The sequence below is a fragment of the Diospyros lotus genome, chromosome 3 (assembly GCF_014633365.1).
Source record: "Diospyros lotus cultivar Yz01 chromosome 3, ASM1463336v1, whole genome shotgun sequence".
Lineage (NCBI taxonomy): Eukaryota > Viridiplantae > Streptophyta > Magnoliopsida > Ericales > Ebenaceae > Diospyros > Diospyros lotus.
The window spans coordinates 2,692,978-2,718,825 of NC_068340.1; the positions used below are offsets into that span (position 1 = coordinate 2,692,978).

The 25,848-nt window shown below is 36.4% G+C and overlaps 2 protein-coding genes across 2 annotated transcripts; both read right to left on the minus strand.

The window, feature by feature from the left end:
* Positions 1–5,414: 5,414 nt before the first annotated feature.
* LOC127797670 (uncharacterized) lies at positions 5,415–8,857 on the minus strand. Its single transcript, XM_052330768.1, has one exon. The coding sequence runs from the start codon at positions 6,642–6,644 to the stop codon at positions 5,568–5,570; it is 1,077 nt and encodes a 358-aa protein (XP_052186728.1). The 5' UTR covers positions 6,645–8,857; the 3' UTR covers positions 5,415–5,567.
* Positions 8,858–8,983: 126 nt separating this feature from the next.
* Positions 8,984–25,398, minus strand: LOC127797671 (wound-induced basic protein). Its single transcript, XM_052330769.1, has 2 exons — positions 25,223–25,398; positions 8,984–9,327 (listed from the first exon to the last, which is right to left on the minus strand). Exons 1-2 carry the CDS (start codon positions 25,291–25,293, stop codon positions 9,255–9,257), a joined length of 144 nt encoding a protein of 47 aa, XP_052186729.1. The 5' UTR covers positions 25,294–25,398; the 3' UTR covers positions 8,984–9,254.
* Positions 25,399–25,848: the final 450 nt, after the last annotated feature.

A 25,848-nucleotide genomic window follows, 5' to 3' on the forward strand; every position in this document is an offset into this window, starting at 1 on the left:
CAAATCCCTCGTAAACAATGTGGGATTTGCTCACACACAAGTAAATTAAATACAATAATAACAAAAAATTTACGGTCCTTCCTTTAAAGATTAAGATGAAGGTATGAACAATAATGATACAACTCAAATGAATGTTTTAATGTCTTAAACCCCTTATTCTTTGAATGCCCGAATATGAGAATTAATAATTTAGTTTAATGAAGGTCTAACTCCTCCCATTCAATGCCTCCTTATTGTTAGAGTTCTTAGCATTTGATAGATTTCAAATTTGGATGTCGTTAATGTCATTATCAACCTAGAAATATTCTGTCATAGTTAGGGCAATCAAACCAACTCTAATACGAGCTCCTAGCAATTCATTAAGCTAATTGTACACTAGAGCCACTTTGGATTCTATAATATTTTGTTCATTAATCACACTAGATTCTTTCATTTTCATATAAATATCGTTTCCTTCACAACTAGATTCACTTACTCCGCTAAATACAAATACACCTCCATGAGCTTTAACAATATTATTTATCAATTCTATAACAATTATTGTTTTATCCATCGCTAGAAGATTTACTATTTTAATTTCTCTTTCAAAAATAGATAAATTTATATCTAACTGTACAAAGGTGGGCATAGACCTATGAATAGGAGATGTTGTGCAAGTATTTACATGACTTAAATTATAAATATACTCTCCAAGTAGGTTGAAAATTCATCCAAAAAGTCACTTCACTTACACGAACACTTAGAAAAGCTCCCGTATCAATCACTTTCTTTCTTCTTAATAGACCATTTGTGACACTCATAGCTAAAGTGTAACCAAATAAGGAAACTTTTTTTTTACTATAAATCTTTTTTAAGGATCCAAAGAAAAATGAGATAAAATTTTATGAAAAAAGTTGAGAAGATGAGTAGCTTAAATTTGGGATCAAAGGTAACCTGAAAAACAACTCCATCAAAGTTCAATTTTTGAAATTTGACAGATTTGGTCAATCAAACTTTAAATATTGGTCAACTAAACTTGCTACCCGAAGCAAACCACCAAAACATTCTACAAATGTTTGGTCAATTGAACTTTGACTTTGGTCAACCCAAATTAGTTTTGAAAAATTATCATGAACTACATTAAATGTTAAAAGTATGTCTTGATTTTTAGAATCAAACCCGTTATTTGATTGGGCTAGGATAATTTGGCACAAGACCTAAATGTGAATTTCTAGGGTATGGAGCAACCCTAATCTCTCTCTCTCTCTCTCTCTATATATATATATATATTCTCATTCGTGTAATTAAGGTGTGAGGTAAAAAAGAGATTAAGAATGTAATTAGAGTTTTTGGGTGTGAGAGAAATCAAGAGATTGTATTGCTTTGTTTTCTTCATAGCGAAATTATTTGTCTCTCCCCATAAACATAGATCACACATTGTGATTGAACCATGTAAATTTTGTGTTTGCTTGCCTTTTATCAATTTATTTATTTGTTGTTTCTATACATTGTCACGACATTAAACACTTTGGTCGAAACTTTAACATTGGTTGACTAAACTTTAATTTTGTTTTTATTTTTTAGTTTTATATATTTGTAAGGCAATAATTCTTTGATAGAATTAATAGACAAATTATGTTATTTATCCTCTATATATATATATAATTGTATGTATCTATTTATAACTATATAAGTTTGATTTGCTTAGCTGAGACTCATCTGAGAGTATTGCTGCAATATCGTTGTCGCCACTCAAAATTACATTTCTGTTTGAGCTGGAATTGGATTATTGTTGCAGCGGGCTAATAATTCCCGAGGAAATTGCTGCCGACAGCTTCCCCTCGTTGCCGGCGTCCAATGCCGGCACTCTTAAGCAGGAAACTCTCCATTTCACCGACATCCATGGCCAGGGGTGGATGTAGGGGGGCTTCAGCCCGTGTCAGCCCAGCTAAATAGTAAAATATATATATAACTTAAATAGTAATATATATATATAAATATATAAAAGTTCATGCACAGTCCAGCCCCATGCACTCCTCTGCATCCGTCCCTTGTCCATGGCCACCACTGGCCCATATAGGTTGTTAAAAGAGACATTTCCCATTTTACCCTTTTTCTCTTTTTTAAAAAGGTAACGATTTGTGTGTCTACCCAATCAATTAATTCCGTCTACGGAAGAAAATGGTAATTTCCCTTGTTTGCTTGCAGGGCAAGCATTTTCTGATCGGCTTTCAGGGAACAAAATATTTTCCGGGAAAGTGTTCATCCCAGAATTCAAGCCAAAAGATTTTCTGCCCTAGTTCCGGCTGACCCCCGAAGACGTCGAATTCAGCAAGCTTGTAATTCCCAAGAAAAAATTGAGTAAGAAGCACAAGATACTGGAGAGGCAAAGATTGGTACATGCATGGACGTCATGCTGTTCGCTGCTGCAGATATGGGAGCGTACCCATGGTTATAGATGGGTGGGAGAGGTTCGTCGGCGACGGTGATTTGGCGGCCATGGAGCACGACAACCACTTCTTCATTGATTATGTCCAACAAACGGAGGTTTCCAAGGATTATCCAGCCATCGGCGCCGATCGGCCAAAAATCAATCCAAAACAGAAGTCATAGCAATGAGAGAATCTTCTCAAGATAGAAGACGGAAGACACAGACTGACTGCAATAATCTTTCATGGTAATAAGATGTTTGAAATTGTTATGTTGTCGGAGAATTGGAGAAACACAACATTTTTCTAACGCGGGCAAAATCAGAGGGGACTCATACGGACAAAATTAAAAGGGGGTGTGGGTGTGGCCCCCCACCCCCCACACGGGCAGGAGAAGATTGTTCATTCTTTAAGTTGGACAGAAATAGAAATAAAAATAAAAAATAAATATGATATGAAATAAAAATAAAAAATAAAAAATAAAAATCAGAAAAACTCATAAATAAAAAATTATAAGGGGTTTTTTGTAAATATAAATTTTAATATAAAAATTATAAAAATTTAGTTATTTAATCTAAAACTAAACCTGATTAAAGACAAAATTCTCTCTTTGTAGACGAAAATGCGTTTCTAATATTTTTTTAATATTACAAAACGACTCTAAAATATTTTTAAAATTGTAAAAACAGTCCCAAAACGTTTTCTTTGATGTTTCTTGACGTTTCGGTACATAAGACGTGTCGAAAATGACTAAACAACACCGCAAGACATTTTCGTATATCATAAGTTCTTCCTTATTTTTTTTCATAGCTCTTTTATTCATTGATTTTTTTTTTTCCCTTGGTGGTGAACATGTTGGTTTTCATATTGTGTTTCTTTGTATTCTTTTAGGTTTAGAAGATTGAAAATCTTTGACCATTTCTATATAAATTGTTAATATTTCCTTATACATCATAGTGGCTTCTTGATTTTTCAACGAATCGTAGGACGACTGTTAATATATGATTTAAAATATATTGATATGTTATATGTTATTTGATTAATTCATGTAAGTGACATATAATATATGGTATTATATTTTTATGTTAAATAAACTAACAAATATACATTTCATGTGCATTGAATTTGGGTTACATGTGACTTTTTATATATATATAATGACCGGTTGCTTGTGGGTCATTGATCTCTTTTGAAAACTCTTAATTGAATGGTTGCCATCATTTCTCCCCTTTGCATATAAGGCATCCCAACCGGCAAATTGAGACACATTATTTTTGCACACACAAACACTCAAGAACAGAAGAAATGCGAGAGAACAAAAGAACTCGATGCATATGAACACAAGAAGAAACAAACGTAAGAGAGAAACAATCAAAGCCCTAATCCTAATCAAGTATCGATTCTTTCACTAGAATATTCACGGGATTGTGTGTGAGAGAGGAGAAGACGATAGCTTGAGAGTGTTGGGAATTGCTCTGGTTTTCGTGAGCTTTGTACTTTGTTTGATTCATCTTCTTGATTTGATAAGACAGTTCTAATTCGTGTTGTATATCTTAGTAATCCATTGTTATTATCTTAGTGGATTGACTAGGGTGAAACCCTACTGTGAATATGATCGTTTTGATCCAAACATGTAAACGTTATGTTTTTTATTTTTCTGTTTTCATTGTGTGTTGTGTTCATATTTTTTGTTTTTTTTATTTGTTCCGATGTGGATCTTAATATTGCCATAGTTTTGGTTGTGTGCTTATTTCACAAAATATTAACAACAACTTATAGCAAATGATTGTTATTGTCACCTAATTGCAACACCTTAGAAGCACCCATGGTCCATTTTCGATCAAGATGGGAGAGTGATGCTTTTAGTTTTCTCTATTACTATGCTATCCATTTTGACTTTCGAGTTGTGTTTTGAATTTTCTTAAAGAAAATTTCTCTTTGATTTAAGTTATATCTATTGTTGATCGAACACAACAATAAATTTATTGACTAAAAATATCTTCGTCAACTTGCTTGGAGTTTGCAAGAAAGAGAATGATTAGAGAACGTAGAAAAGTCCCGTGTAAGTACTCTAATACTTAAATCAGACATTGAAAACTTGAATGTCATATTAAAGATAATACCATAGATGTACCCTTTTTAGAATGAGGGCTCATCTATTTATATAAAAATATGAGACTTTTTCAAATTCCATAAACTTATGAATTCTTCCAGATAATATTTATCCCAATATTTCGAAGTTCACTAAAATTAAGATTTTTGTGAATAATGTTTATCCTAATATTTTAGAATTCATTAGAATTACAATCTTTGTGGATAATATTTATCTTTTTCGAAGAACTCTCGAAGAGATTTTTAGGTATCGAAATTATCTTGTTTGCATTTTGTTTGGAACGCCCCTCTAATTAGAAACAAAATTATACCTTTATAAATACATTATTTTAGATTAATTGGACCGATATGTAATTCTACCCTTATTCAATCCGATCCTGCCCTTATTCAATCCGATCCTGCCCTTATTCAGTCCAGTCTTCGACCCAAATTTTTTGTCAATTCCAATTTCAATCTGATCCAAACTAATTAAATTCCCTTAATTCTAATTAAGATCTCATAATTAGAGAAGGTGGACATGCTAGAATGAAAATCCAGTGATGAATACCCCCCCAAAAGAAAGAACAAAATGATCGAAGCATGCCCCCTCCAAGCAAGTACACCATCATCATTCCAAAAAGAAATCTTACTGGAAAAATAGCAGAAAATGCATCTTTTGCAAAGTTCTTATCCCAAACCATACACTAAGATTGAAATACAAATACCATTTACGTAACTAAATGGAACTCAACTCAATTTTCCGTATTATTTACGTTATAACAACGTATCAAGTCTTAATATTTCGCTATATATGTGAAGAAGTTGGTTAATTATTTAGCAATTTAAGTGTAAGATTTGTGTGTGTTTATAAAGCAATAGTAGCAGGATTTCTCATGATGCCACACCAACCAAAGGAAGATGAACAGGTTCTTCATCTGATGACTAATCAGGAAGATGAACTTGTATACTTGCAAATTGGTGCTACAAATGCACCTATTTTCGCCTAAGCAAGGTAGTTAAAAGGGTAGTGACTGCGAGTTCTCATTCTCAAAACAAAAAATCTCGTAACTAAGAGATCGAACTGTAACCTTTTTTGCGATGCCTAGTAACATGTTGCAGCCATCCTATGCCTTTGATGGCCTTAGAAATCTTCACGAGATTAGGCCTCCCCATTCCCAGATTCATCTTCCCTGCAGAGAACTTCAGTGCTTGTAAGCAACACAATTGCCCGGCCATGTCCTCTTCCTCATCACCATCACCATAGTTCTCGACACCTTTCTTCTTGTTCTTGTTCTTGCTCTTGGTGTGGCTTCGTCGCCTTGCAATGTTGCTAGAATCCATTTCGTATCTCTCCCAAAGCGAGTCCATCCCCTCGACACCATCCACATTGTGCCTCTCCTCGAAGAGCTTGCACGCCAACGTCCTCTTCCATTCCTTTTCCCTCCTCATCGATCCATAGCTCCCAAGACTCGTATCGAGTGATCGCGAACTCGGACTTTCCCAGAGCTTCGAAGTGTATTCCCCACCATTATCTGTGATGCTATTTGCATTGGAATCATGTCTTTGAGAACATTCAACACGAACTTTTGGATTTCTTTCTCTCCCATTATCAGTACGCTTCGTTCCGTCACCTTTTGCCTTGTTTTCTTCAACCTTCTGCCCTTCCACATCATGATTAATCAAGCTTTTAACCCCATCTTCTGATCTCTTCTCTCCCTTGATGGGCTGAGTGGTCTCTTCCCAAGCAACTTGCACTGTTTTCTCCTGCAAGTCATCATCCGCTTGGGAGCAATTTTCTTCACTTTCGTGGAAAGTTGAGGTGTCAAAGAAGATCTTGTAAGCTTCAAGCTCCTCGATGTTTCGAATCTCTTCGTCTCCGTCCTCCATCTTCGACGAGTTTAGTCTCTCTGCAACTGCATGGCATGAACAGAGGACGAAAGCGAGGAGGAGGAGAGAGGTGGTGATGAGAAGAGGAGAAAGAAAAGAGAGGAGCTTGAGAAGGAATGGAGAGAAGAAGATGAGGAGAGAGAGATAGAGAGGGTGAGAGAAAATGAAGGAAAAGAAGAGGAATAGGTGAGAGAGGAGAGTAGAGAAATGGGTAGTTTTTGGAGGGCGAGGGATTGAGTACAACCACAGCTCACTCATTTTCTCTGTAAGGTCTGTGGAGAGACAAATACAGATGGGGAATGGAATTGAAAATTGGAAGATGGTTGTTGGAATAATGGAAGAAGAAACAAGAAGATGAAGAAGATGAGAGAGTCAGCTCTCTTTGTCTTGTTTGGCAAATGGGAAAGGAAATGTGATTGTGGAAGTGAAAGCGGCGTGAATAAAGGGGATGGAATGGAGAGAGAGAGAGAGAGAGAACAACATTGGGTAGAGAGTGACGTTTAAAGAAAAGGAAAAGCAAAGTCATGTGCTTTTTTTAATTACTTCTATACAAGAAATGGTACAAAAATGATGCATCTGTAGTGTTTTCTTTATGGTCAAATTACCCAAAAAGCCCTCAGAGAAAGCCTGCAAGCAAAACGACATGTCTGATGTCTTCACCATCAAGGGCAGATGCTACACAAGGGGGCATTTTTGGTATGTCAATTGGCATATAAAGACAGATCCTAATATTCAGGTGTAAATGTGCCCCGTGGCTGTGCCTAATTTTTTTTCCTCAATAGAAAAGATAGTAGGGAAGAGGGGAACACTAGGTCTCTATCCTATCCTATCCTATCCTAATATGAGCAACCCATGTTCTTATTACACTTGAAAAAGTGGAGATGAATCCAAACTGTACACTTAATATCAAACAAGGGATTAGAGTGAATCAATATACTTTCCACATAATATTTGAACGATAAACTACGATTACTGTAAAATTTGAACTCCATATAAGAAAAATAGGCAAAGAATCTTCTTTGTAAAGAAGCATCAGCTTAATAAAAAGAGGAAGCAAGCTCCATTTCTCACCTCACTTCATTTCATCCAAGTGGACCATGGCATCCAATAATTGTCACATGCTGCTATCAATTTAATTCAACTGTCAACCTACTCTACTACTATGATGCATGTTTAGCTAAATGACATTTTTATATTTTTTTACATAAAAAAATCAAAAATAAGATTTTTAGTTACCAACTACCACAATCAACTTTATAATAATTCTGTAAATGTAAGAAAGTCTCTTCTTGATTGTGTTTTCTATGTATAAAAGTCAAAAGCAAGAAGTGCATACAACCCATAAGTTGTTATATATCCATTTTGCTTGCTGAAGCCAGAAAATTACAGAACGTACCAGGGCAATTGGGGAAAAACAATAAAAGGTGGGTAAACGAACAAAGAAAAGAGAAAGGCTGGTGACTTTTAAGGGCATGGAGCATCATTATGTTGGGTGGGTTTCATACTTACATGGGGATGGCAGCACTCAAGTGTATTCCATCCCTACTGCCCCTTTGGCATTTCTTGTTGAATGTTAACCAGACACATAAAGACCAGAACATCACGTTGAACCACGAATCAACATGCGTAGGAAAAGCGAGACCCACTAGTTTGACTATTTGCAGACAACTGTTAACATAAAAAAGGAGACTTGTGAGCACTTATCTACTACATAACAGTCCCAACCCAGAAGTGATGTAAGACAACCAACATCATTTTTTTCTTACCAAATTTTAACCAGACCCATAAAGGACAGGAAGAACATCAACTTGGCTTTTCAACAATTGAGGGACGCACATGCACATGTTTGTTGTTTGCCCTTTCTATCATTATTCCTTAAAAATAAAGACAAGGGTTTCTTCTTCCTTGCCAATTTGACCAAAATCATTTTCGTTTCCTCACTTTTTATCCATTCCAGAAGAGGTTTACTAAGGTCCTCCGGTTCCCTCACAAATGTTAATAGGTAATCACGGACCATGGGGCCAAAGCTGTTGCCTACATAATCATCTACTTCTCATCTTTTCTACAAGAGAAAGAAAGGATCTCTATCGGATCTCTATGTTGGTCAATTGCTCTATCCTGGGACATCATCATCGACAATCATTTGCTTACCCTTTTCTACTGCTGTAAAGTCCCCAGCAAGTTTAAAGAGAAGCACTAGAAAGAACAAATAAAACAATTAGAAGCCATCTAGCCCCCAAAAAAAACCCACAATTAGAATCCATAGATGATGAAACTGAATTCTTCAACAAAGTTATCTAGGATCAGGCACACCTGTGAGCTACTTCGGGGAATTTTGACTAGAATATAAATTGCCTAGTCTAGTATGTGTTATTAAGGCAGTATAGCAAACTGAATCAGATCTTACATTTACATATTCCATTTCAACACAAAAATACTCAGGATTTGCATTGCCAAATGTCATCTTCGCACCAAAAAAGTAACTTTCATGTCATAGCTTCAACTCAAGAAGAATTCAACAACATAAGCAATAATAAAAGAACAAAAAAAATAGATAGGCATACAGGAGAAAGGTACAAGACAGCAGCTAATTGCTATTTATCAAGAATTATCAAACCTTAATGAAGAACCAACACATTAAGCATATTGCACTTCAAAATATTTACCAATAACCAACTCACAATATCTGTTTCTATAAGAATGTAGTATAGGAAAATCTTATAGAATCCAAATACAAGTCTCGCTAGTAGCCAAATCCCAATACAAGCCCTTCATACACTAATAACCAAATCCTAATACAAGCCCTTCATGTACTTCATTATAGAATTCTAGAGGGCCCCAACACATGCAAAAGCCATCACACTGCTTTCACTCTGTCATAATGGGCTTGTTTTCACTGGCTTTTGGCTTCTGTTCTTTTGGTTTCTGCTCTTCGGTTTTCCTGGATTTTCCAATAAGTTAGTTCTGAATGCTAGAATCACATTTAAAAATAGAACTAATTTTGCTTTCATCGACGCAAAGAAGTGTATCAAAATGGAGACCGTACAACCCTGACCACCAAATGCACAGCATACAGTTTGAACTGGAAGGACACTCTTTTTCAATTTTTGTGTTTTTTATAGACACATAAAAGACAACCGACCGGCAAACTCTTTTATTACAGCAAAGAAAACTGGAAGATAGATCAAGCATGATTAGGACACAGATACTCTGAGCTCAAAACTGCAGCAGGTCAAAAGACAATATGGAGCAAGGACCACCCACAAAGTACAGACAAAAATGCAAAAGTAGATGTAGACTCTAAAATAAGATTGAGCCATTGCACTTATCTTCTAACTCCCATCACAAGCTTATTAACATCAGCCTAAAACATATAACAAATAACAACAATAAATTCAAAACATTTTTATCAGAGGTATTCAGTTCTTGAAATTCATGCCATTGATTTGGAGAAAATAAATTACTAAAAGTCACCTCAGAAATCACAGACAACATATGTAACATCATGCAAACGCCAACAATAAAATATAAGAGGCAGGGGGGAGGCAAACACTTTTACTGTATCATCTCCAAACCACTTTTTAAGTCTTTAATATAATGCTAACAATTTTACAAGTGAAGGTGTTAAAACAACATATTATAGTCACAGATAAAAACTGACAAATGCTGTTATTTCCCTAAACGGTTCCAGTTTTAAAGAGACCATCCTCATTCATCCAACATCTCCCCATCATCTATTACAACCCTTAATCCCACTAAATTATTCTTAAATAATTGATTCAAGAAATCTATGTTGATGTTCGCCTCAAGTTAGCCTAGAAGATCAGTGAAACAGTGGTTTATATCGGCTAAGGTTTATATAGGCAGTTGTGTTTTTTTATACCCTAAATGTAATTAGTAAAAGTTTGGGGGTTAAAACTGGAATTATCTAAGTCCAATCTGTTATATTGGGATGTCCGCCCCTATTATAAATAGAGGGCAAGAGTTAGCCAGTAGGTAAGGGTTCTCATTCCTATTGTAATGAGATGTGAACATTCTAAGAGAGCCTAGAGAAAACGTAACTTTGTAATCTTGGGGAATGAGGGTTGTGTGGTACTCGGGAATAGAAGGGAGGGAACTTGCTGTTGCACCGATCATTCTTTTGGAATAAAGAAGACTGCTTGCAGGGTGTTTTGACAGTTGGATGTAGGGTTGCAACACTTGCAATCCGAACCAGGATAAATTTTGGCTTCTTGTGGTTTGGTTTCTGGTTTCTGTTTAGTTTTGTGAATTATTTACTTTCTGTTTGTGTTAATATCTCTTACTGTTGATCCGAGAGAAAAGAGTTTGAGAGAGAATTGTTCGTCTAAATCTGCCTAAACCAGCAAGTCAAACAACAATTTGGTATCAAAGCCTTCCCCTAGGATCAATAAAAGCTTTCATTTCATTTTCTTGATGTCTCTTTGTCATAGTAGTATCAAGAATGGCTGCAACAAGATACGATATAGAAAAATTCAATAGCGCAGAATGATTTCAGCCTTAGGAGGATAAAAATGAAAGCACTACTGGGGAACTTAGGACTGGAAGAGGCTTTAGATGAAGAAAAGAAAATACCCAACACTTGTACTGAAGAACAGAAAAAGGAATTAAGTCAACAGAGGAAAGAAATCAATAAAAAGGCATTCAATACTTTGATTCTAAGTCTGGGAGACAAGGTGCTGCGGGAAGTCTCTAAAATGACTACAGCAGAAGCCCTTTGGAAGAGACTAGAGACCTTATACTTAACCAAAACTTTGTCTACCCAGTTATTCTTGAAAACCAAGTTTTTCTCATTTAAAATGGGAGGAGGTCAGAAACTGCAAGAACATATAGACAATTTTAACAAATTATGTCTAGACCTTGAAAACATAGATATCAAATATGACAATGAGGATAAAGCTCTAGTCCTTTTGCATTCCTTGCCTAAATCCTATGAAACTTTTGTTGATATTCTAAATCATGGAAGAGACAAACTGTCCCTAGAAGATGTTGTAGGAGCCTTAAACTCCAAGGTAATTACAACAGAAGGTTGAAGGCAAGAATTCTATGGGTGATGCTCTTGTTGTTAGGTCAAGACCAGAAAAGAGGGATCAAAGGTTTAGGGGTAGGTCAAGGTCAAAATCTAAAACCAGTAGGAAACCTATCAAATGTTTTTTCTGTCATGAAGGTCACATCAAACGCAATTGTCCTAAGAAAAAAGGAGAATTTCAGGGTAAAGAGAATGCTGAAATATCATCTTCAATTTGTGAATTTGACTATGACAGTGCAGATGCACTGGTTATATCTAATGCTGAGGATAGGCAAGTTTGGGTGTTAGATTCGAGTTGTTCCTTTCATATGACTCCTTATAGGGATTGGATCCTAAATTATAGAGACATTGATGATGGTAAAGTATTGTTAGGAAATAACCAAGAGTGTAAAATCAAAGGGATTGGGGATGTTAAAATTAAAATGCATGATGGAACAGTGAGAATATTGTTGGCTATTAGGTATGTCCCAATTTAAAGAGAAATCTTATATCTCTTGGAGAATTAGATAAAATGGTTACTCCTATAGAGGAGTTGGTGGAGTCCTTAAGGTAGCTAAGGCTCTCTCATATGCATGAAGGCAATCCTTCAAAATGGCATATATGTACTGCAAACATCCACAGTTGGTGGAGAGGCAGCAATAGGAGAGGATAAATCCTATGAGCATACTAGGTTATGGCAATATAGGATGGCTCACATTAGTGAGCAAGGGCTTAGGGAATTGGCTAAACAAGGTATTGTAGGTGCTGGAAATGTAACAGCCTTAGATAAATGTGAAACATGCATCTTTGGAAAATCAGCTAAAGTAAAATTCCCTAGGAAGGGTATCCACTCCACTAAGGCCACTTTAGAATACATTCATTCTGATCTGTGGGACCCTTCCCAAGCCTTATCTCATGGTGGAGCTAGGTATTTCCTATCAATAATTGATGATTATTCTAGAATGGTTTGGGTTTATGTATTGAAATCGAAGGATAACACTTTTGAAACATTTAAAACCTGGAAAAGTTATGATAGAAAATAAGAAAGATAGCAAAATTAAAATCATTAGGACTGATAATGGGTTGGAATTTTGCAATAAGAATTTTACACACATATGTAATCAAAATGGTATCTTTAGACATCTTTGGGTTCCAAAGAATCCCAAACAGAATGGTCTAGTCGAAAGGATGAATATGACTCTATTAGAGAGGGCTAGGTGCATGATAATCCATGCTAGGCTATCTAAATTTTTTTGGCAAAAGCGGTTACTACGGAAGCCCATGTAATTAATAGGTTCCTATCCGCAACCATAGGATTTAAAACCCCTTATGAAATGTGGACAAGTCATAAACCTAATATAGACCATGAAAGGGTGTTTGGGTGTATTGCTTATGCTCACTCTAAGCAAGGTTAAGTTAGATCCAAGAGCAATTAGGTGTTTGTTTATAGGATACCCGGAAGGAGTTAAGGGCATAGTTTAAAATATCCGTGATTTGCGCGATATTTCTGCTGATATTTTCGTAAATCAAGGGTACCGATATAGATAGGGGGTGGAATCTCCTGTCCGTCAAAATATCTTGGAAACATCTGCGATATTTTTATAAAATATCCTTTCCGTGAACTTATAGTATAAATTTTAAAAAATATCAAGGAAATTTTCGGAAATATCCGTGGAATATCCGGGAAATATCGATTAAATTTCCATAAATGAAAAGTGAAATTTAAGCTTTTCAAATAAGAACTTGTTAAGCTTTTATCAAATAAATAAAATAAGTTTTCAACCCACGTGAAGAATCTCATTCTCTCAATGGGTTCGTCCACTACACCTTGATGATGATGAAGGTAAACCCCAATCCCCAAATTGCTACAAATGCTCGTAAATATGGAATCAATGTTGACCAGATGTTATCAAAAGAGGTTATGAGTAGTAGTGGAAGTGACCCATGGGACATGGGAAATCGAGGAGAGTGCGTAGGTCCAAAACTAGCTTTCATTTAGATCATCATATTGATGGAATTGGTAATGATGACACTAGTAACATCGCAATGCGAGGAGAGGTGCGTAGGTCCACAACAGGCTTCAATCAAGATGATCATATTGATAGAATTCATAATGAAGACAATGGTGCTGATGATGGTGATAATAGTGATGGCGATGATGGTGATAATAGTGATGGCGATGATGACGATGACGATGACGACGACGACAATGGAGGAAATAATTATGTTTTTACTCAAAGAAATTATACTGATACAGGTTTGCCATTGAGCCCATTTACTTGTGAAGAACAATACACTCATTGCACACAAGATAAAAACCATGGGAGTAGAGTTGGGGGTCCAGGCATAGGGGCTATCGGTAAGGATTATATAAGGAGAATCCATCAAATGCAATTAGGGATGTCATCATCCAAGGAAGATAACATTTCAACCACTTTTGAATCCATGAGTTTAGAGACTAGTGATGATGACTATAGAGGTTTTGGGATCTCTAAAGATCCTTACACACAATTCCCTATATATGGATAGATGGTAGGAAGAAATCAAGAAGCTTATTCATGGCATGTTCATGATTATATTCAAAACCATTCAAATTATATGTCATGATATCAGTATTGTATAAATCTAGATACTAGCCACACCATGTATGAACCACCTAGGACTTCATTTTGGTATTAAAATTTGCATGACTTGTGTGATGCAAATTAATTGAAAAGTTTTAATGAAAGCTTTTTAATTTTTTATATAGCTCGTCTATATATTATATCTATATCTATACCTTTTAGTTGTTACTTGTTAAATATAATATGGTTTTTTAAATATAATATGGTTTTTGATTGTAGAAATGATTATTTTAAATTAGAAATGAAGTTATTCATAATAAGGTAGGAGTAGTCCCAATAGAGGAGAAGATGAGAGAGACTAGACTAAGATGGTTTGATCATGTGAATAGGAGACCAAGAGACACTCTTGTGAGGAGAGTTGATGAAATGGAACAATTAGTCAAAAAAAGAGATAGAGGCAAACCTGAGAAGACTTTGGGAGAGATATTAAAGTTTGATATGAAGTGTATGGACCTCAATAAAGATATGACAAAAGACAGAAATACATAAAAGTCTAGAATTTATGCAGCCAACCCCACATAGTGGGATAAAGGCTGGATATGTTGTTGTTGTTGTTGTTGTTGTTGTTACTAATAGTTTCATTAAAAAATCTTATGTTTTTAACTAAATTGTCGTACTTTCCGTAAATTTTATGTCAATATCTGTCGATGTCGATATTTTTGCCAAATCATAATACCGATATTTCCGTCGATATCGATATTTTCAACATTGGTTAAGGGATATAAATTGTGGAGCCTAGATCTAGATATGCCTAAGACATTTGTGAGTAGAGATGTTACATAAGATAAAAGGTCTACTATAAAAGATTTTGAGAAAAAGGTGAAATCAAATGATGCTGGAAAAGCCAAGGCAGTTGATGTAGAACTGCAAGAGGAAACTAGTGATAGAGATCTAGATAATTTCCGATATCAGAAGTTAGAACACCAAGAGGATTATGATGAATCCCCCCCTAGTCAGCAAGAGGAATATGAAGCATCCTCTTCTGGGCAGTAAGAGGATTATGAAGAATCCTCCAACTCATAAAATCCCCCTGATCCGGAAAGGTATAATGTTGCTAGGGATAGACAAAAGAGGGTTTCAAGGCCTCCTGTGAGATATGGATATTCTGATTTAGTGTCTTATGCATTGTCAAGTGCAGCTGCTAAAATAGGGGAAGAGCCCTTATCATATGATGAAGTAGAGAAATCAAAGGACTCTCAGAAATAGCAGGAAGCCATGAAGTTTGAGAAGGACTCTCTTAAAAGGAATAAGACTTTGATTCTTGTAGATAAACCCTTAGGAAAAAAGGTGGTTGGCTGTGAGAGGTTGTTTAAGATTAAGGAAGGTGCAGGAAAAGAGGATAAGCCTAGGTATAAGGCTAGGCTAATAGCTAGAGCCCAAGTGCCCGAGTATAGACTTTAATGAGATATTCTCATCCATGGTAAGGCATACCTCAATAAGGATCATTCTTGTAATAACAGCCCAATTAGACTTAATTCTAGAACAAATGGATGTCACTACAGCCTTTCTATATGGAGACTTAGAGGAAAATATTCTAATGGAACAGCCTAAGGGGTTTGAGGTTAGGGGGAAGAGAGAGCAAATGTGGTTACTTAAGAAATCCCTCTACGATTTAAAGCAGTCCCCTAGGCAGTGGTACAAGAAGTTTGACTCTTTTATGTTGTCCCAAGGTTTTAAGAGGAGTTCCTACAATAGTTGTGTGTATTTTAAGCATGTTCCAGGGAATATATCTATATATATCTTCTCTTCTATGTAGATGATATGTTGATTGCTAGTCAATCAGCCATAGAAATCGAGAATCTTAAGCTGAGATTAAGGTCAATGTTTGAGATGAAATAATTAGGAGAAGCCAAGAAGATATTGGGCATAGAAATCAGAAGGAATAGACAGCAAAGGCAGCTTTTTTTTTTATCTCAGAAATCTTACCTAAGCAAACTGGTTAGGAGATTTAATATGTGTGATCCAAAGGATGTCCCAGTTCCTTTTGCACAACACTTCAAGTTATCCCATGAGCAGTCCCCTAAAGATGGAAAATACATCAAGGAAATGAGTAAGATCCCTTACTCTAATGCGGTTGGGAGCCTAATGTGCAGCATGGTCTGTACAAGGCCGGATTTGGCTCATGCTATGAGTGTCTCTAGCAGGTTTATGGTCAATCCGGGTAAGGCTCATTGGAATGCTGTAAAATGGACCTTTAGGTATGTTAAAGGAACACTAGGCATGGCCTTGGTTTATGGTGGAGTTAAAATGGAAGAAAATCCTTGCATCTTAGGGTTCACAAATGCAGATTTTGTTGCTGATATGGATAAAAGAAGGTCCTCAACAGGTTATGTCTTTCTACCATTAGCAGAAAAACTAACATACAACTGGTGGTGGCGTTATCCACCACCAAAACTGAGTATATTGCAGTTACAAAAGCAATTAAAGAGGGTCTTTGGCTTAAAGGAATTATTAGTGAACTCCTAGGTAGAGATGTCAAGGTTAAGTTGATGTATGATAGACAAAGTGCTATTCATTTGGCTAAAAATCCATCCCACCATGAAAGAACCAAACATATAGATGTTAGGTATCATTTCATTAGAGAAATCCTTGAGAAGGAGGAAATAAACCTAATAAAAGTTCCAGGAGAAGAGAATGTAGTTGATATGTTTACCAAACCTGTTCCTATATCTAAATTGCAGCATTGTTTAAATATTCTTAATGTTTGTTGTGTTTCAATGATCAGGTATGTCATGCATTCCCGGAGGAGAGCAGGATCAGTCTATCGAGTGGAGAAAACTCAAGCAAAAAGGTGGAGTATTGTTGATGTTTGCCTCAAGTTAGCCTAGAAGATCAGTGAAGACAGTGGCTTATATCGACTAAGGTTTATATAGGTAGTTGTGTTTTTTTATACCCTAAATGTAATTAGTAAAAGTTTGGGAGTTAAAACTGGAATTATCTAAGTCCAATCTATTATATTGGGATGTCCACCCCTATTATAAATAGAGGGCAAGAGTTAGCCGGTAGGTAAGGGTTCTCATTCCCATTGTTACGAGTGTTGTGATTGTTTTGAGAGAAAGGCTAGAGAAAAGGTAGCTTTGTAATCTTGGGGAACGAGAGTTGTGTGGTAATCGGGAATAGAAGGGAGGGAACTTCTTGTTGTACTGATCATTCTTTTGGAATAAAGAAGATTGCTCGTAGGGTGTTTTGACTGTTAGATGCAGGGTTGCAACACTTGCAATTCGAACTAAGATAAATTTCGACTTCTAGTGGTTTGGTTTTCTAGTTTTTGTTTAGATTTGTAAATTCTTTACTTTCTGTTTGTGTTAATATCTCTTACTGTTGATCCGAGAGTGGGAAAAGAGCTTGAGAGAGAATTGTTCGTCTAAATCTACCTAAGCCACTGAGTCTAAAACAACAATCTAAACCAATATTTTCTAAAGTATGTTTCTCAAGTCAGTCATCTATCATCTAATTACTTAACTTTATGTTACTTTGCTAATAGGTATGGTTGCACATCATTTTTGTTCGCTAAAAATATATGCAGATAATAAGAGGTTTACATGCCAATGTGGAATTGTCAATCTCGCATGCTTTTTGTTGCATAGTTGCCATTATCTGCACTGCATTGCATACAATTGCTAAAACCAACATAGAGAATACATGCATAACAAATCAGTTATGCACCTCAAAAGAAAAATAGTGGGAGAAATTTCTCTACGTAGGGGCACAGAATTGTCAAGAAAAATGTGGGAAAGAAAGTTTTCTCTCAATCTTATTTACCTTTGACAGGGAGAACCAAATATATACAACCTTCCTTCATAAATTAGGAAGTTCCTGATAATAAAGCTTCCAAATATGCCTTTGGAAACTTATACAAATTTGGAATACAACAACTAATGGAAAGATACAGCTAATAACAAAAAGATACAGTAGCAATCTAGAAGATACCTTCTGTTTAGGAAACATATAAAATTAATATCAATCAATCACTGATTTCATCTTGTCCGAGAATAAGGACAAGATCTGATCTTTTCTTTTATTGTTGACACTCCCCCTCAAGATTGGGAGTGGATATTGTGCATCCCAATCTTACTTATAATCCTATGGAACACAGCTGCAGGAAGTCCTTTAGTTAATACATTCGCTAGTTGATCACTTGAAGAGACATAAGGAGTACAAATCAAGCCATTGTCCAGTTTTTCCTTTATAAAATGTTTGTCCACTTCAACATGCTTTGTTCTATCATGTTGAACTGGATTGTAAACAATGCTAATTGCTGATTTGTTATCACAATACAACTTCATAGGTGCTGCCCACAAAATCTTGAGATCATCCAATAATATTTTCAGCCACAATAGTTCACACATCCCTAGGGCCATGGACCTAAATTCAGCCTATGCACTTGACCGAACAACTACATTTTGTTTTTTACTTCGCCATGTCACCAAATTACCTCCTAACAAGGTACAATAGCCTGATGTTGACCTCCTGTCCACCATAGATCCTTTATAGTCAGCATCCATGTAAGCCTCAATGGTCATGGCTTCTCCTTTCTTGAATAAAATACCTTCCCTGGGTGTTCCTTTCAAGTAGTGGAGGATCCCATACACTGCCCTCAGATGTGTCTCCCTTGGATTGTGCATAAATTGGCTAACAACTCCAACCGCATATGCTATGTTTGGTCGAGTATGAGCCAAATAAATTAGCTTCCCAACCATCCTTTGGTAGGACCCCTTGTCAACTATATCATCTTCCAAGGCCTCCCCTAACTTGTGACTTGGTTCAATAGGAGTTTCAGTTGCCTTGCAGCCAAGCAATCCAGTGTCATTAAGGAGATCTATTATATACTTTTGTTGTGAGATGAAAATTCCCTCTTTTGAGTGGGTCGCTTCTATCCCCAAAAAATATTTCAATCTCCCCATATCTTTAATTTCAAATTCCTTGATCAAGCACTCTTTTAGCTTACGCATGTCTTCCTCATCATTTCCAGTGACAACAATGTCACCAACATATACTATAAGGACTATTACTCCCCCTGTAGCTGAGTGATTAATGAATAGAGTATGATCCCCTTGACTCTACCTATATCTCATGCTAAGCATCAAACTTGTGAACCACCCAAACCAGGCCCTTGGGAACTGTTTTAGTCCATACAAGACCTTCCTCAATTTGCATACTACCTTTTCTTGTGTTGTTGGGCCATATCCTAGTAGTATCTCCATGTAAACCTCTTCCTCTAGATCTACATGTAAAAATGCATTCTTCACATCAAATTGTTGTAATGACCAGCCTAGGTTAGTAGCCAAAGATGGGCGAACCCTGATTGTATTCAACTTTGCCACCAGCGCAAAAGTATCTAAGTAATCTACCCCATACATTTGAGTATATCCCTTGGCCACTAACCTTGTCTTATACCTATCCAATGACCCATCAAATTTATATTTTACCATATACACCCCTTACAGCCTACTAGATGTTTTCCTTTAGGCAATTGCACAAGTTCCCACGTCTGGTTCTTTTCTAGGGCTACCATCTCAACCTCCATGGCATTCTTCCAATTCTTATCCCTTATTACTTCAAAAAAGGTCTTAGGAATAGGGATTGTCTGAAGATTGGTAAGGAAGGCCTTGTGGGTAGGCAACAGCTTAGAATAGGAAAGAAATAGATGCAGGGGATATTTAGTGCAGGTTCTTGTTCCCTTCCTAAGGGCAATAGGCCAATCAAGATCACTTTTAGAAATATTAAGTGTGGACTCAGTAGACTCAGGAGGGCTATCACCAAATATTAGAGGATTAGCAAAGGAATAACCTGGTGAATGTTTAGAAGAAGTGGTTGAATTGCCAGTGCTGTCTGTAGTGGGATCAGGACTAGCCTTGGATGATGAGGCTTGCATAGGAATAGGTTCTGGTCTTGTCCTTCTTGAATATACCTGCAGTGGTCTGGGAGTTTTTGGAGTAGGCTCCTCTAATGTCATACCTAGTGAATCCTTTGAAATAGGAGATGATATTAATAGGTCAAGACCAAGGAGAATAGGAGAATGAACCCTATTAGACAAAGATAGGTTATGTTCCCGTACGTTAGACTGTCTAAAATAGGAATCATTTTCTGAAAAAGTTACATTTGCTAACACTAAGAGCTTCTTTGAAGGAGTATGATAGCATCAATATCCCTTTTGAGTAAGAGAGTATCCAATGAACACACACTTTAGAGTACAAGGGTCTAATTTTCCCCTATTGACTGTAGGGATGTGAACATAGGCTACACACCCAAATGCCTTGGGATTCCAACAACCAGTCACATGAAAATCAAGGAAGTGTTTGGTTAATAATTGAATTGGACTATGAGACCCAAGAATTTTTTTAGGGCAATCTATTGATAAGGAAGGTGGTTGTTAGAGCTACTTCGTCTCAATAATGTTAAGGAACATTATGATGGAACAAAAGAGCTCGAACAACAGGTGACCATTCTTACTTTCGACCACTCCATTCTATTGAAGAGTGTAAGGGCAGGAAGACTCGTGAATATACCATTCTGTTGAAAGAAAACAAAAAGAGATTGATTGAAAAATCCCTAGCTTTGTCCGACCTAAATCGTTTTATTCCCACCCCAAATTGATTTTTGATCACGTGGTAGAATATAGGGAACACATTATTGACTTCAAACTTCGTTTTCAACAAATATAACCACACTGCCCTTGTACAATCATCCACAAAAATAACAAACCACCTTGCCCCAAAAATATTGGGAACATTTGATGGGTCCCAAACATCACTATGTATTAGAGTAAAAGGAAACTCAGTTCTTTTATTAGATAGAGGAAAAGATATCATTTTGTGTTTTGCAAACTCACACACAACACAATGAAAATCCATAATGTCTAGATCTTTAAATAATTCAAGAAACATCACCCTAAGAGTTAGAAAATAGGGATGACCAAGTCGATAATGATGTAACCACAATAGGTCTCTATTGGACTGAGCTAAGTATGACACGAGAGGATTACTTTCCTTCTTGTCTCGCTCACCCGATTCTACAAGATAGTAAAGTCCAACCCTAACCTTAACAAGCCCAATCATCCTCTTCTTGCTCTGTTCCTGCAACTCACAGACGTTTGAATGAAAAATAACACTGCAATTAGTGTCCTGAGTTTCTGGATAGATATGAGATTGGTGAATAGTTTAGGAACATGTAGGACATTTTTTAGGGTAAGATGTTCATTAAGAAGAACATCTCCTTGGCTAGCAATAGTGGTTAGGGAACCATCTACCAATGTAATCTTTTCTGAGAGCTAAGACAAGGATTATAGGTGATGAAAGAGTGTGAAAAATGGGTCATACGATCTGAAGCTCCAGAATCTAGGACCTAAGAATTGTGGTACACAATTTCTAAAGCATGTAGGGAAAAAGAAGAGAAAAAGTACTTGTAAGGGCAAGAAAGCAGGTACCTTTCTCTACTTTTTTGTCGAGAGATCCCAAAAAACTCCTCAGCCTTTCAATCTCGACTCTATTGAGCTCTAGAGCATCTCCTTGATCTGAATCCTTTGATTAAGGTTGTTGGTGGCTGCTAGTCGTATATACCTGCCCTTGTCCTTGGTTTTGTATTGGTCCTCCTTCGGGTGGTCTTCCATGAAGCTTCCAACACTTCTTTATGGTGTGCCTAGGCTTCTTGCAGTAAGTACACCCTAGAGAGTCTTTGTCCGCGGCTTTCTTTTCTTCTCTAGAACCTTTACTCTGACTATTCGCTTTCAAGAATACTAGAGCAAAACTTTCCACTGGGGAAGACTCTAAGCATAACACCTCTTCTCCCTTCTTCTGCACGTATCAGGGAAATCACTTCATTCAAGGAGGGCAGGTCCGCCTTACCTAGGATTTGTACCCTTATCATGTCAAACTCTATGTTGAGACCAGCTAGGAAGTCATATGTCCTCTCCTTTTCTACAAACTTTCTATGCAATGCAGCATCTTCACTACACTTCATCTTCAAGCACTAGTACTAATCCAACTCTTGCTATAGAGTCTGCAGCAGGTTTGCATACTCTGTGATAGACTTTGTACCTTGCTTGGTTGTTGCCACTTTAGTCCTTATCTCATAGATCTGGGTTGCATCACGAACCTTGGAATAAGTAAGGTTAATTGCATCCCAAATGTAATTGGTTGTCATCAAGAACATTGTTGTATCGCTGATCTCTAGAACCATGGAGTTCTAGAGTCAAGACATCACCAAGGAGTCTTGCTCATCCCACGCTGCAAATGCTGGATCCTCCTCCTTAGGATCGGTTACTAATAAATGGCTTAGCTTTCCCTTTCCCTCTAGAAAGGTGTGGATCAGTTGAGACCACTTCAAGTAGTTCTCACCATTCAATCAGTAAGCCGTTTGAAGGTTCTGCAATTCTCCTCCTAAGCTTCCATTGTTAGTCCCAACAAACGGATTTTATGTCGTATTGCTGGAATCCGCCGAGTCCAATATGGGGTTTGGGGTGGTAGACATGACGACTTGTAAAGAAGATTGCAAAAAAGACCACGATAGTCACACGACGGAAAAACAGTGACTAAGATCCTACGGCTCTAATACCATGTCAAGAAAAATGTGGGAAAGAAAGTTTTCTGTCAATCTTATTTACCTTCGACGAGGATAATTAAAGTTACTTTTATCTCTCCTTTTATTATCTTATCTCTTTTGTTTTATATTTGTAAATATAAAATAGATAGATAAATTAGAATTGTACATTAAGTAGGTCTCCTCTATCTCTATCTACTCGTGTATATATATACTTTGTATACCATCTAATAAAGGATATGAATATCTCTTTCTTTTCTTCCTAAATTAAAACTACAGTTTGAGATAGTGTTGCTTTTTACTTAGGGACTTAAGGTTTTACATTTCAAACTCACTTTTCAGAAATTTTACTTTTGAAGATGCACTATCTGCAGCTGCAGCTGTTGTTTTCAGTTTTCAGGCAGCTGCAGCTATTATTTCATTTTTCAGAACAGAACTTGTACAGTGTGCTTATTATTTTCACTTTGCTTATTGTTTTCTCATTTTGACATCAGCCCCTCTTTATTTATGTTTAGGGAAACATTGCCGCAGCAGGAATCTCTATATTAATTATAATATAATTTAAATATATATTTGCTAATTAATATAATAAAATTTATATTTTTTGTTTTATAGTTTGTTAGCTTTGCTATAAGTATTTAACATTGTCTATTTTTATATAACACTGAAGATTTTCTATAAAACTTATTATTTTTGGGTGTTAATATAATACAATTTATAATGTTATATATTATACTATTATATATTTTGTTTGAAGAATACTAGAAGAATTTGTATTGAGAGTATTTTAGATGTTTTATTATTGTATGCATTATCTGATTGTCTTTTTCATATTAAATATATTTTTTAATACTTTTTTGTTAATTTAGCTCCTCATTCCAGTCAGATGAGTGCCTTTTTGGCGCCTCAAGTAATATAACGCTCTTAGCTTAAGGATGCCTATCATCCCTAACTACCTTCGACCAGTGACCAATGGTTCTATTCTAGGAATAGAACTGCTGGTTTGACCAACGATTCTGTTTCACAAATGCCACACAAGACACCCCACCCCCACGCCACCATTGTTGTAGGAAATAGTGTTATTTTTGTCCAAAAAAATCCATACAAATCGTGTAATTATGCTAGCGCTAGACAACTTTAGAATTATGGATCTGTAGACAAAAGATGAAAGAGAAAACGATCATCATCATTTGGCTAGAATTCATAATCCTTGATCCAACAAGTTTTACGTTCGTTGTTGGTTACCTAACACAACTCCTAGAAGTGCTGGAGAACCTACTAGGAGAAAAACCCTCAACAATAGGAGTGTTGGATGTGTTGAGAGGATTACTCAATCCACACAAATACCAATATTATATCCCTTCTTGGATGAAAGCTCACCAATACAGAGGATGGGTAATCTACTCTTCACGGAATTTGTTTTCTCCTAAGAGTAAAGATAAACCCAATCAAAACTTGGGCTTGGTCAAGATAAGTTTAAACCTGAATGAGCTTAAGCTATGCCATAGATAGGTTTTATGGCACTTAAGTTTTCATCAAGGTGACATGCCAAGGCAAAGCTCAGCTTTAAACCAGATAACCTTAGAATTCCCACTTATACCAAAATATTATGTATCCACACATCTTTCCTCCAAGGCCCAAGCTTATTCTATATTCCTATATCATAACTGAAACATTTGGGAACGAGCATAAACAAACATAGGTCACATCTCCATGTTAAATAGATAGTTCCAAACTAGATTCAACTGACCCCCAGTTAATGTTTTTATATAAGGGTTTGTTTACATGGCTCAATTATAGACTAACATATTCAGACACGAGAAAAGAAGGAAGCATGGCAGGGAGGTGACAGTAACACCCCTCAACTAAAAAATCAATAAGGGAACAATTACATATGAAATTGTAATAGAAAATTGTGTCATTGAAAAGGTTATCCTCAACTTCTAACTTGCACATGATCAAAGAAATGAGGTGATTTAAACAAAAATTGATTTCTCGTTTGTAGAAAATATTCACCAGCATCGCACACAGCCTACTCTTCATCCAAACTTTGGATTTATTCACAATTACTATAACATATCAGCTTTTTGAGAAATATGAGTCAAAACAAAACAAATATTTCTACCGGAACATCTTTCACATTCCCAGGAGAGATGTTTCAATAATGGTACTCCCCCAGCAAGTTCGAAATGGATTGGTCGGGTTCTTATATCCCTGGGACACCAAAATGATCAAACTATGAAACAAGAAAAGCATGAACGAAATGCACAGCGGCCAGTGACTGTTAGGGTAGTCATACTTTGACCAGTGATAAAAACCGCCAAACGATTTGATTACTTGAGGTTAAGGATCTAGTTTATACCTTCAGAAAAGGTGCAAACTCATCCTTGAATTCTCATTGTCGAGGGACTTAATTTGTACAACCTTCTAGCAAAAATAATCAAAAAAGGTAGGCAGAAAGCGAAAGCACGCTATTTGACACCGACCGATTGAAACCAGAACCAGGCCAAACAGGCAACCAAAACAAACAACAGAAGACACGAAGCGGAAAAACCGATTGATGAACAAAGTAAACAAAACACAGGGCTACACAGTGACCAGATTGAGATGCAATCATGCACAATGCGGGGGACATGGATACAGAATACCTCTTGTCAGAGGAACCGCCCTTCTGGCTGAGGAAGGACCTGAAGAGAGGCGAATTGACGTCGTATATCATCCTTGCTTCTTTCTGATTCCAACAAATCGCAGTCGCAACGCTTCGCTTCGATATCAAAACCCTAGCAATCAATCCTCCGTCCGATCACGAAATGAAATGCAACTTTTCCGTCCAGCGGTTAGTTTATAAGGCGCAGGCGCAGCTAGGGATCTGGAGGCTTAGCTGGATCAGGTGGGCCGACCAGGCCCAACCTGCTCGTCGTTCTGGGCTCAATTCGCGGGCAATTGGGATCAACGATCGATTTTATTATTTAATTAAGGGTGAAGTATGAAATAAATTATTATATTTTAATTTAGAGATTAAATTGGTTCTTGTAATTTAAAATTGTTGATTTTAAATAATTTTGATGATAACAAAAAAATATCTTAAATAAAAAGATTATTTTAAGATTCCTACAGCGTTTCAAACATACGAATAATAATATTTAGATGTCTGACAAAATTCAATCTTGACATGTAGGTGATACTCATACATTAATATATAATACTATATGTTATATTAATGTAAATTTATAATACATCAATACATAAGTTTCACTCAATTGTCGGTGTTCAA